Source organism: Nerophis lumbriciformis, linkage group LG25 (genome assembly GCF_033978685.3).
Source record: "Nerophis lumbriciformis linkage group LG25, RoL_Nlum_v2.1, whole genome shotgun sequence".
Lineage (NCBI taxonomy): Eukaryota > Metazoa > Chordata > Actinopteri > Syngnathiformes > Syngnathidae > Nerophis > Nerophis lumbriciformis.
Genome location: NC_084572.2, coordinates 41,121,416 through 41,135,228, shown reverse-complemented (window position 1 = coordinate 41,135,228; position 13,813 = coordinate 41,121,416). Strand labels below are relative to the sequence as shown.

Here is a 13,813-nt window from a genome sequence, read left to right as displayed (position 1 = left end):
TGTCATTACACATTTATCAGTATTCACCTTGGTCAGTAGGGGGCAGTAGGGCGTTTCTTCCCAATTGAATGCTATCACCTGCAGACCGGAAGTGTCTTGTCATTCTGATGAGCGCGACCAGTCTGTGAACAATTGAAACGTCCTGTGTGCTTTTTCCTCCTGTATAACAGGTTAGTTTTGGTGAATCAACTCACTGAATAATATCCATGTGATCTTTATAGCTGCTGTGACGTAGATTACCGTAATGACTGCTATAACACTCAAACGCGCAGATTTCAACCATTGAAATACTTTCTAAAGTTCAAGACTTGCGGTCATTTAAAAACAGCACTGCACATCATAATGACAAATACACTTTTAATACTAAAGGTCTAAAAAAAAACGATGTCGGATTGAAAATCCAGTTTGGACTTTTAAATATCTGCTCACAGAGCTGAAGTGTCGACCATCAGCCATTTTATTTTGAAAATATTTGAAGTTGTTGTAAATTAAACTCTTGAACATATGTCATTACATGTCAAATGAGTGTTTTTAACCGTATAAAAGCGTAAACATCAGCTATTATTAAATCCTTGGGCAAATGTTTTCATAAGGTTTCTCTGTTGCTGGTCAACTTTGCTCTAGACACATGGTGGACCCTCACAAAGGGTTCTTCGGGGGGGAAACAACACATTTAGCAAAACAATTCCGCCATCTGTCAGCTGATGCAACATTCTTGCACATTCACAGACTTATCTTACATAGGATTGTTTTTTCTTTACGTCAGAAGCAAGGGCGCCATCCAGTGGCCCCCATTATCAAGACAATACTGTCCTTGTATAGTGGAGATCACAAGAGTCCAACTCAAGGACCGGGGGCCAAATCTGGCCTCCGAAACCTGCATATAATAGGCATTAATACCATACTTGCCAACCCTCCCGGATTTTCCGGGAGACTCCCGAAATTCAGCGCCTCTCCCGAAAACCTCCCGGGACAAATTTTCTCCCGAAAATCTCCCGAAATTCAGGCGGACTCAGGTCCTCCACAATATAAAAAAGCGTACCTGCCCAATCACGTTATAACTATAGAATAATGGAGGGCGAGTTCTTGGTTTCTTATGTGGGTTTATTGTTAGGCAGTTTCATTAACGTCCTCCCAGCGTGGCAACAACACACAACAACAGCAGTCAGTTTTTTGTATACCTAAAGCAGTTCGTCTGCCGTAAACAGCAATGTTGTGACACTCTTAAACAGGACAACACTGCCATCTAGTGCATTTGATGAAAGCACTTTTGTGCATGCCACACATCAATGCATCATCAGAGAGGGTGTTCAGCATGGTTCGAAAAATAGTGACAGAGAATAGAACAAGGATGGACAATTCAACCCTTAACTCAACAATGAGTAGATGAGTGTTATGTGTGTGTATATGTGTAAATAAATGAACACTGAAATTCAAGTATTTATTTTATATATATATATATATATATATATATATATATAATAATAAAAAAAAAATAAAAAATAAAAAAATATATATATATATATATATATATATATATATACATATGAAATACTTGACTTGGTGAATTCTAGCTGTAAATATACTCCTCCCCTTTTAGCCACGCCCCCGCCGACCACGCACACACACACACACACACACACACACACACACCTCCCGAAATCGGAGGTCTCAAGGTTGGCAAGTATGATTAATACAATACTTGTATCTTTGCTTACTGAATGTGTTTTGTTCTTTCCATTTTGACATTAATAAAATACATGTATCTTTTAAACTCTTAATAGTATCTAATAATGCAACAAAACATCCAAATATTTTTTGTTGAAACAAAAAATACTTAAAGGAAGTTATCTATGATACTATACACAACTTTAAGTATTTTTTATTTCAACAAAAAATATTTGGAAAAAATTCTGGCGACTGAGCTGCTAATTTTTTTTACCCTTAAAAACCATTTTTTCCCACTTCCATTATACACTATAAAAAAAATACAAGAAAAATGGCAGCTCAGTTGGTTGAATTTTAACGTTAAAAAAAACAGTGCTACTTTTTTTTTAATTTCCATTTACAGTAATAGGCTGTAAAAACCACCGCAACTTTACGGTAAAATTATTAATTTTTTTTTTTACAATCAAATCTTTTTTGTACACAATGCATTAAAATAATCAAATGCCTAGGCCAGTGATTCTCAAACTGTGCTTAAAGTTCAGTTTTATTTTCCTATATTTAAACAGTGTTACTGTTCAGACTTTGTGGCCAAAATATTACAAATACTTTTTAAATAAAACCTCTGCCTTGTTTTTAATGAATACGTACGCCTACTACGCTACTGTGTTTTATTGTTGGTCATTTCGGGGCGTACTTGGAGAGCCAAGTTTTTTCTGAGGTGGTACCTGTTGAAAAATGGTTTGAGAGCCACTGGCGTAGGCAATTATATACTGTACATGTATTTATGTATATACATTTATTTACATGCGCCCCCCTGAGGGCAACCTTAACTGCAAAATGGCCCTCAATTTAAATGAATTTGACACGCCGGGTGTAGATAGTCATTTTCAGACATTTTGGCTCCACAGAGTGAAGACAGGAATAAATACTATCAATGTTAATGTTTGCCAGGATAAATGATCTAACAAATATATAAGGGTTGTGTTAGTGAAATAATATTTTCCAGGCACAATTCGAAGCAATATATCCTAAAATAGTTTCAAAAAGTAGAAATTTGGACGATAAGGACAAGATATATCCATACCTGCCAACTTTTGAAATCAGAAAAACCTAGTAGCCAGGGTCCAGGGGCCGCAGGCCCCGGTAGGTCCAGGACAAAGTCCTGGTGGGGGGTTCCTTCGCCCCCCCCCGACGTAAAATGATTATTAGCATTCAGACAGGTTAAAATGTTGCTAAAACCATCACTTTTCTATCAGTCACAGTGACTTTTCAGAACAAAAATATTACAGCAAAAATAATATGGGTTGATTGACATGTTTATTCTGTAAGCTAACTTCAATAGTTTGAAATTATTTTGACAGTTAATGCCAGTTATCCTGTCAACCTTTCACAAGACTTCAATTTGTTAATTGAAAGTATAAACACTTTTTACAGTAAACAAATGGTAAAACAGTACTAAACAATTCCATTAAAAAAAAAAATTGGTGTCATTATTAACTTTCTGTCCAAGCTTGTATAATCTACTGCCTTGTTCAATTGTAAAAAATATTCTGTGCCTAAAATTCACATTTCTATCACAATTATCATACTGTAAACATGGTAAGCTAACTTCATTAAAATTAATAGTCCTGTCAATAGCATGGAATTACAATTCAAATGTAGTTTTTTTGTAAGCCTTTCAAAAGAATTCAAAATATGAAAAATGAATGAAAATTAATTGAAGCCATCAGACACTTGAAAAGTGGCACATCACATCTCTAATGTAATCATTTGAACTTTTCAACAGAAATAGCACTGCAAAAATATTAAGGACATACTTCTGTATTTTGGTAGTTATGCTGTCAACATTTAACAAGATTTCTTCAACTTGGACTTGAAAGCATAAATAGTATCAACACTTTTAACAGTATAACAGTACTAAACAATTCCAATAGATAACATTGGTGTCATTACCTTTTTGTTTGCTCAATTATTGCCTCCGTAAATAAAACTTCGGCATTTATCACATCCAAAGAATCTGTTTGGGCGACGAAAAACGTTGAAAGTTTTCCACTTGTATCGCTAGCAACGGCATTAGACTTGTGTTTTTTTGTCCCAACGTGGTCTTTTACATCGCTAATTCCTCCGTGTCCGATCGAAAAATCTTGTCTGCACAAGGTGCAATTCGTGTAGTTTTCACCCTTTTTTGGAACGGATAATTATTCCCGGATAGGCTTTTGAATATTCTTCACGGAATGACTGCAGTTTTCTTTTCGGTTTAAGACTCGTTTGCCATTTTTCTCCGGCTGATTCCATGATCGTTCGCTCGTTTGGAAACAATGGCAACTGGTGCCTCGTGCTTGGCAGCGGTGCTATAAATAGCCTCGCGCATGGCATTCGGAATGGCTCGATAGGAAGTTACGGGAAGCAGTGTCGATTGTCATTGTTGTTACGCGATTTCGTGAATAAAACTTAAAAAAAATTTTTTTTTAATGAATGAAAAAACGTATTTTTTATCACTGCAACCGTAACTCGGAATAGGTTGATGAAAACCGTACTAATTACGGGAAAACCGGAGTAGTTGGCAGGTATGTATATCACCTATCTTTTAGAAAGTCACGTGAACGATCATGAGCTGTTTCGGTCACGTGATCGATACGCGAACTGTTTTCGCACTCCCGCCTCCTCTGTGCCCTGTGAGCGGGTCTTTTCTACAGCCGGAGAAATAATAACTAAGAAGAGAAATCGTCTAAAATTTAATACGTTGGAAAAACTGTTTTTTTTTTTAAATAAAAATGTGTAAAAAATAAATAAATAAATAAATTCCCAGTCCACAAGCATCCTCATTCACAACACGTTCTCTTAGATTTCCATGTTATGATACATGTTCACATTATTTATTGACTGTATCTAAAAAAGATAAACATATATTTTGATTTAAATGAAGATATGAAATAATCCTAAATGAAATACAATGACTTGGTTTATATTATTGTATATACTAGGTCATAAAATCAGTGTCAGTTGAGTCGGTCCATAGGTTGCCTGTAGGGATTTTGAATGTCCAGCAGATGTCAGTATTTAGTGACACAGTATCAATGCAGTTTTGCAATGTGTCGGAACGCTTCATGACGCCTCATCAACCCATCACTACTGTCAACTGTCAGTTTAGCAGCATACTTGCCAACCCTCCCGGATTTTCCGGGCGACTCCCGAAATTCAGCGCCTCTCCCGAAAACCTCCCGGGACAAATTTCCTCCCGAAAAACTCCCGAAATTCAGGCGGAGCTGGAGGCCACGCCCCCTCCAGCTCCATGCGGACCTGAGTGACGTGTTGACAACACACAACAACAGCGTCTACCGTAAAGCAGTTAGTCTGCCGTAAACAGCAATGTTGTGATACTTTTAAACAGGACAATACTGCCATCTACTGTACATGCATATGTGACCCACCCATAATGTGTCACATTTTTGTGTTGATTTATTTATTTTATTTTGTGGTTTGAATTCGTTTTTGGAGCTGTCATTACACATTTGTCAGTATTCACATTGGTCAGTAGGGGGCAGTAGGGCGTTTCTTCCCAATTGAATGCTATCGCCTGCAGACCGGAAGTGTCTTGTCATTCTGATGAGCGCGACCAGTCTGTGAACAATTGAAACGTCCCGTGTGCTTTTCCCTCCTGTATAACAGGTTAGTTTTGGTGAATCAACTCACTGAATAATATCCATGTGATCTTTATAAGTTTAAGTACACATTCTGATGGTGGAGCCTAACTCTAAAAGTGTTTGTGAGTTGTAGTTTGTATTTGTGAATGAATCCAGTGCACAGCTGCAGTAATCAATACAAAATGGCGACGTGAGTGCGCAATGTTTATATAGGAACTTCTGATCCTAATTCAGACCCCCAAATTAGAGCTCCCGTTTTCTTATTGATTTTATAATGTATATTTGTATAATGTGTGTGTTCTGAAATAGTGACAGAAAATAGAACAAGGATGGACAATTCAACCCTTAACTCAACAATGAGTAGATGAGTGTTATGTGTGTATATGTGTAAATAAATGAACACTGAAATTCAAGAATTTATTTTATTTATATTTATATATATATATATATATATATATATATATATATATATATATATATATGTAGCCGGTTCGAGTCTGCGTTGTGTATTGCTGGTGTTGCTTGGAAGACAAGGGGACTCGGTGGTTGCCTTTAGCCGAAACAGGTGGCGTATTTATTGCTGTATGAAATACACAGGAAATAATGCGGCAGCATTAACACACGACTCTGCAGCACACCAGTCTCCTCACGGCATGTCTCAACAGCAAGTGAGGACGACAACGTCACTACCGGAAGAAGGTAGGACTTCAAAATAAAATGACAAATGCTACCAAAACGAACTATTTGCTGAAAAAAATTACAAAATAAAAGTGACAATGAATACAATAGAGCAATCAAATAAAACGTGATGCAATTTTGGTGGAATGCATAACATATATATTATATACCTGCTACATATATATATATATATATATATATATATATATATATATATATATATATATATTAGAGATGCGCGGATAGGCAATTATTTCATCCGCAACCGCATCAGAAAGCAATCCACCCGATCTAACATTTGATCAGAACCGCATCCGCCCGCCATCCGCCCGCACCCGCCCGTTGTTATATATCTAATATAGACGATGCAAGGCATTAGTGAGGTTATAAAGCTTTTGCCTGTTAAAGAAAGGAGACTGATCCAATGCAGCACAGACATTCGCGTGCCACGCTGTCACGACCCAGACGCACACCAGTGCGCAATCATATGGGAGCCGCGCTGAGCGCACCTCCAAGCGCGTCTTGCTGCCGGCGACGGCCGGGTATATGGGCCCGACGCTCCAGCGCCATCCATTTTCAGGGCTAGTTGATTCGGCAGGTGGGTTGTTACACACTCCTTAGCGGGTTCCAACTTCCATGGCCACCGTCCTAGCTGCTGTCTATATCAACCAGGGTGAGCCCCACCCCTTTCATGAGCGCACTGCGCGCGGAGTGACCCCTGTTACGCGCCCCCGACAACAGGGGTGGCGGGCAGGTAAGCTGCGCGGGCGGAGCGCGCGGAGTGACCCCTGTTACGAGCCCCCGGCCACGGGGGTGGCGGGCAGGTAAGCTGCTTACCTGCTGCGCGTGACGCCGGCCGCGGCGAAGGCGGACGAGGCGGGGTGTCGGTGCGGTGGGCGCGGTGGTGACCCTGGACGTGCGTCGGGCTCTTCTCGGGGATCGCCTCAGCTACGGCTCCCGGTGGGGCCCTCTCGGGGGAAGGGGCCTCGGTCCCGGACCCCGGCGAGGCGTCGGGGGCCTTCTCCGCTCCGTGAAAGTGTCCATCTCTTTTTCTTTTTTTTTCTGTTGTGGCATATGCAGCAGGTGCCTGCTCGTTTTTCGTATGTGGGTAACAACATTTAACTATGTATATATATTTCCCAATTGGTTTAACTGCCACCCGCCTGAATCTATTTAAAATCTAATTTTTTTTTATTTCAACCGCCCGACCCGACCCGCGGATAAAATCTAATTTTTTAAAATTTCATCCGCCCGATCCGCGGATAATCCGCGGTTGTGCCCGCAAACCACGCATCTCTAATTAATATATATATATATATATATATATATATATATAGCTAGAATTCACTGAAAGTCAAGTATTTCTTATATATATATATATATATATATATATATATATATATATATATATATATATATATATATATATATATCTTAACCACGCCCACGCCCCCACCCCCCGAAATCGGAGGTCTCAAGGTTGGCAAGTATGGTTTAGCATCTTTGTGTTTTACCGGTCAACTGTCAGTTTAGGCTGCTCACCGGCTTCTCATCACCACTTCAAGATGGCGGCCCAATTTCTCGCGTCACAGCAGCCATTGCTGCATCTACATGTAAGCTGTTTATGATTGAAATAACAGTGATGTTAGTCGAACTACATTTCCCACAATGCACTTTCCCACCGCGCAGCGGTTTTCGCAGATTTACACAGGACGTGGAGCGACTGCTAACGCGGCTAATGAGGACTGATCATTTGTGGATCTGCTGAACCTCTCGTCGTTTACGCTCAGTTGATGTTTGGCTTAAAGGAGACGCAATGAAAGCGCACAAAATGGCTGCGACCCGGGGCCGCTCCAATAAGTAGGTTTACTATAGCTTTAAGAACGCCAAACACGGCGGCTGCTTCTTTAAGATTATATCGGTTTATTACCGCGTACGCAATTAAGAAAAGTTTTAATTGAACAATAAAGAAAAAAAAACATCTGTGCGTGTAGTTTGCGACGAAACTGGCGCACGAACAGAAAATGTCCCAGTGTTGGATAAAGGCCTCCTGCCGTCAACATGTCTCTCTACTAGATGTGCGTTAGTCCTCCGGACTTCTTGTGCGGGATCCAAGGCGCCATACACGATGGAACCGACTGGCGAGCGAAATGAGGACGCAAACAAAGGCGACGCGCCGGTGCGCCACAAGGCCGCAGAGCAGACCTCGGCCCCCGTTGGAGCCGTCACCCCGAGGAAGACGCAGAGGGAGCGGGGAGCCACGCGCGGCAGACCCGGCGGCGCTGCCTCTCGGACGGACGTCAACGGGGCCGCGACACAGCAGGGCACCGGGAGGGTCCTCCGGGACCGCTCCACCCGGGCGGTACCGGCCTGGCTGAGGGACAGCAGGAGCGAGGAGGACGAAGACGAGCCGGGCGCCGACAAGCGGAGGAAAGTTCCCAACTCCCGGCGGAGGAGATACTGCGAGTCCGTGGAGGCTGCTGGTGGCGGCCAACACCTTGAGTAAGTTTCAGCAGCACCAACACTTCGCTAATTACTACCCAGCGTTTGATCGCGGGATTCGGCCAAAAACACGCCTTCTGTGCCGTTCGTCTTCATCTTAGGGAGGAGCGAAACTCACCTGCCAGCGTTTTAGTCTGAGGCCCCGTTTACACTAAGCCGGATAAGGTTATCCAGGGTAAATCCCACCTAACCTTATCCGTGTCCACACACAACAATGCCGCAGTTTAAGAGCGGTGACATGCTGTCAGGGGAGGCAAGTGAGGCATGTTAAAAAATGAATATAAAATACGTTTGAATATTTCTCTTTTGATCTATGCTTTCTATGGGATTGTGGTGTGGTTCCTGTTTATTTTTGATCATTTTCATGGTCAAAATCGCAGAAATTCCATGTTTCCTGATCAAAATAACGCGGCAGACAAGAAGTGAGGGAGACATAGGTGATGCCTCCTGAGGCGGACGCGGGTGTTGCCTCGTGAGGCGGACGCGAGTCAATCAATCATCAATCAATGTTTATTTATATAGCCCTAAATCGCAAGTGTCTCAAAGGGCTGCACAAGCCACAACGACATCCTCGGTACAAAGCCCACATAAGGGCAAGGAAAAACTCACCCCAGTGGGACGTCGATGTGAATGACTATGAGAAACCTTGGAGAGGACCGCATATGTGGGTAACCCCCCCCCCCCTCTAGGGGAGACCGAAAGCAATGGATGTCGAGTGGGTCTGACATAATATTGTGAGAGTCCAGTCCATAGTGGATCCAACATAATAGTAAGAGTCCAGTCCATAGTGGGGCCAGCAGGACACCATCCCGAGCGGAGACGGGTCAGCAGCGCAGAGATGTTCCCAGCCGATGCACAGGCGAGCGGTCCACCCCGGGTCCCGACTCTGGACAGCCAGCATTTCATCCATGGCCACCGGACCTGTGCCCCCCCCCCCCTCCACAAGGAATAGGGGAGCAGAGGAGAAAAGAAAAGAAACGGCAGATCAACTGGTCTAACGGGGTCTATTTAAAGGCTAGAGTATACAAATGAGTTTTAAGATGGGACTTAAATGCTTCTACTGAGGTAGCATCTCTAATTGTTACCGGGAGGGCATTCCATAGTACTGGAGCCCCAATAGAAAACGCTCTATAGCCCGCAGACTTTTTTTGGGCTCTGGGAATCACTAATAAGCCGGAGTTCTTTGAACGCAGATTTCTTGCCGGGACATATGGTACAATGCAGTCGACAAGATAGGACGGAGCTAGACCGTGTAGTATTTTATACGTAAGTAGTAAAACCTTAAAGTCACATCTTAAGTGCACAGGAAGCCAGTGCAGGTGAGCCAGTATAGGTATATATATATGTATATAAAGGTATATACAGTATAGGCGTAATATGATCAAACTTTCTTGTTCTTGTCAAAAGTCTAGCAGCCGCATTTTGTACCAATTGTAGTCTTTTAATGCTAGACATAGGGAGACCCGAAAATAATACGGTACAGTAGTCGAGACGAGACGTAACGAACGCATGAATAATGATCTCAGCGTCGCTAGTGGATAAAATAGAACGCATTTTAGCGATATTACGGAGATGAAAGAAGGCCGTTTTAGTAACACTCTTAATGTGTGATTCAAACGAGAGATTTCGAGAGTGGTGCCTCGTGAGGCGGACGGGAGTGGTGCCGCGTGAGGCGGACGCAGGTGGTGCCTCGTGAGGCGGACACGGGTGGTGCCTCATGTGGCGGACGCGGGTGGTGTCACTTCCTCTCCGAATTCAGTTTGTAAAGGATCAATGAGTCCATACAAAGCTAAGAGCCGGAGATTCAAGAATTACACGGCGCACTTACCCGGGTAAAACATTGTCCGAGGAGGGGAACCTTAAACGATAGTTTAGTGTGGCTGAAATGGGGCTTAGGCTAAATAATTATTCGTTTAAGGGGTTATCCGGCTTAATTATAAACACCCTCATCTTTTTAGGCTAATCAATCTTCTCTATTCTGTGTAGGTCTGCAGAGGAACCCAAGAAGCCCTCCACTGATGCTGAAGGTAATGAATATATTTAACTGATCTTTGTGGCATTATAATAAACTTTTAATGGCGCTCCATCACTCCAGCTCTTACCACCAAGCGCCCGCCGGCCCAGAGCCGAGGCAAGCCTCCTGGCAGAACCAAGTCGGTGTGCAAGACCGAGCCTGGGACTGAGAATCAAGCCGGTGAGCAACCTGTTGAAAGTTTACGGTCGTCAACCTGAGCCACTGGAAGTTGACTGCTGCTCCTAACATGATACAACTGTTAAAAACCCACCCGTCCCTTTACTTTCTACCACACGGGTGAGGCGGTGAAGTTGTATTTACAGCAGATTTTTGTTTTGCTGTGTTTTTGTTAAGCTGCTGCAGAAGAGTTGAACAACAAAGACAGGGATGACATGTGAGTATTGTTTATTTTGGGGGTTTGAAAGGGAAGTATCGTGCAAAACTACAGATCGACCTATTATTGTTGCATATATTTGTCATTTTTACATATATTGGTATCATCTTTTTAAAATCTGTATCTGCATTTTTATACAACTATATCATATCATAGTATGTTAAAAAAATAGTAATTAGTAGGGGTGTCAAAAAAATAGATTTTCAAATGAATCGCGTTTCTCATACATGCCAACTACTCCGATTTTCCCGTAATTAGTACGGTTTTCATCAACCTATTCCGGGTTACGGTTGCAGTGATAAAAAATACGGTTTTTCATTAATTAAAAAAACATTTTTTTTTTTAAGTTTTATTCACGAAATCGCGTAACAACAATGACAATCGACACTGCTTCCCGTAACTTCCTATCGAGCCATTCCGAATGCCATGTGCGAGGCTATTTATAGCACCGCTGCCAAGCACGAGGCACCTGTTGCCATTGTTTCCAAACGAGCGAACGATCATGGAATCAGCCGGAGAAAAATCGCAAACGAGTCTTAAACCGAAAAGAAAACTGCAGTCATTCCGTGAAGAATATTCAAAAGCCTATCCGGGAATAATTATCCGTTCCAAAAAGGGTGAAAACTACGCGAATTGCACCTTGTGCAGACAAGATTTTTCGATCGGACACGGAGGAATTAGCGATGTAAAAGACCACGTTGGGACAAAAAAACACAAGTCTAATGCCGTTGCTAGCGATACAAGTGGAAAACTTTCAACGTTTTTCGTCGCCCAAACAGATTCTTTGGATGTGATAAATGCCGAAGTTTTATTTACGGAGGCAATAATTGAGCATGGACTTCCAATCGCACTGGCTGATCACATGGGACAGTTATTTCGGAAAATGTTTCCCGACTCGAAAATCGCCAAAAAATATGGATGTGGTCGAACCAAAACGTATCATAAAGTTACCATATCATTTTTGCAGTATGATCAATCTGATAGAATACATTTGGATTTTAGCCACAAAAAGGTAATGACACCAATGTTATCTATTGGAATTGTTTAGTACTGTTATACTGTTAAAAGTGTTTATACTATTTATGCTTTCAAGTCCAAGTTGAAGAAATCTTGTTAAATGTTGACAGCATAACTACCAAAATACAGAAGTATGTCCTTAATATTTTTGCAGTGCTATTTCTGTTGAAAAGTTCAAATGATTACATTAGAGATGTGATGTGCCACTTTTCAAGTGTCTGATGGCTTCAATTAATTTTCATTAATTTTTCATATTTTGAATTCTTTTGAAAGGCTTACAAAAAAACTACATTTGAATTGTAATTCCATGCTATTGACAGGACTATTAATTTTAATGAAGTTAGCTTACCATGTTTACAGTATGATAATTGTGATAGAAATGTGAATTTTAGGCACAGAATATTTTTTACAAGGCAGTAGATTATACAAGCTTGGACAGAAAGTTAATAATGACACCAATTTTTTTTTAAATGGAATTGTTTAGTACTGTTTTACCATTTGTTTACTGTAAAAAGTGTTCATACTTTCAATTAACAAATTGAAGTCTTGTGAAAGGTTGACAGGATAACTGGCATTAACTGTCAAAATAATTTCAAACTATTGAAGTTAGCTTACAGAATAAACATGTCAATCAACCCATATGATTTTTGCTGTAATATTTTAGTTTTGAAAAGTCACTGTGACTGATAGAAAAGTGATGGTTTTAGCAACATTTTAACCTGTCCGAATGCTAATAATCATTTTGCGTCGACTTTGTCCTGGACCTACCGGGCCCTGGACCCTGGCTACTAGGTTTTTCTGATATCAAAAGTTGGCAGGTATGCGTTTCTTATTTGTAACAATTCTTAGTCGATTAAAAAAAACAACTATTTTTTAAATCTGTCTTGTCCAACCACTCAGGCAAATGTTACTGTTGATGTCGATGCCCATGTTTACTTTAGAAAAGACAAGTGTTGGATACTTCTCTTGTTTCCTCATTTGTATTTCAATCAATCAATCAATCAATCAATCAAGCAATCAATGTTTATTTATATAGCCCTAAATCACAAGTGTCTCAAAGGGCTGCACAAGCCACAACGACATCCTCGGTACAGAGCCCACATAAGGGCAAGGGAAAAACTCACCCCAGTGGGACGTCGATGTGAATGACTATGAGAAACCTTGGAGAGGACCGCATATGTGGGTAAACCCCCCCCCCCTCTAGGGAGACTGAATGCAATGGATGTCGAGTGGGTCTGACATAATATTGTGAGAGTACAGTCCATAGTGGATCCAACATAATAGTAAGAGTCCAGTCCACAGTGGGGTCAGCAGGAAACCATCCCGAGCGGAGACGGGTCAGCAGGGCAGAGATGTTCCCAGCCGATGCACAGGCGAGCGGTCCACCCCGGGTCCCGAATTTTTTATTATCTATAGCAGGGGTGTCAAAAGTGTGCCCCGGAGGCCATTTGCAGCTAATGTTTTAAAGGCCCGCGGCACATTCTAAAAATACTATTAAAATAAACAAAAACATAACATAAGTGAAATAAAAAAGCTTAAAGGTTAAATGTAATTTAGAAAATGTTGACTAATAAAACAAAGCTGTTTTTTTTTCTTTCAAACGGTCATTGCTCAAAACATAATATTGAATCAAAATCAATGTTATTATGAATTATTGACCTATCCAAGGTTCCCATTACTTCACATCAAATATTCCACTTAGAAAAATATTTTTGGTGGAAGATTTTGCAAATTTGGTAAATAAATAACCCCAACATTTATATTTTGTTGTTTTCTTACTGTACCGAAAATGAACCGAACCGTGACTTCTAAACCGAGGTACGTACCGAACCGAAGTTTTTGTGTACCGTTACACCCCTACATTTAGTGAAAAAATATGAAGTAGTTTATTGAAAC

At 41.1% G+C, this 13,813-nt stretch overlaps 1 protein-coding gene across 2 annotated transcripts in view; it reads left to right on the top strand.

Annotated features, from left to right (window-relative positions):
• Positions 1–7,666: 7,666 nt before the first annotated feature.
• The window catches only part of zfp91 (ZFP91 zinc finger protein, atypical E3 ubiquitin ligase), a 28,337-nt gene continuing 22,190 nt past the window's right edge, over positions 7,667–13,813 (top strand). The window contains exons 1-4 of one of the 2 annotated variants that reach the window (XM_061984420.1): positions 7,667–8,492; positions 10,479–10,519; positions 10,588–10,686; positions 10,870–10,900. In XM_061984420.1, coding sequence (XP_061840404.1) covers positions 8,119–8,492; positions 10,479–10,519; positions 10,588–10,686; positions 10,870–10,900 — 545 coding nt within the window. In that variant the 5' untranslated portion in view covers positions 7,667–8,118. Of the gene's footprint in view, positions 8,493–10,478; positions 10,520–10,587; positions 10,687–10,860; positions 10,901–13,813 lie in introns of both variants that reach the window. The other variant, XM_061984419.1, reaches the window with a different exon arrangement.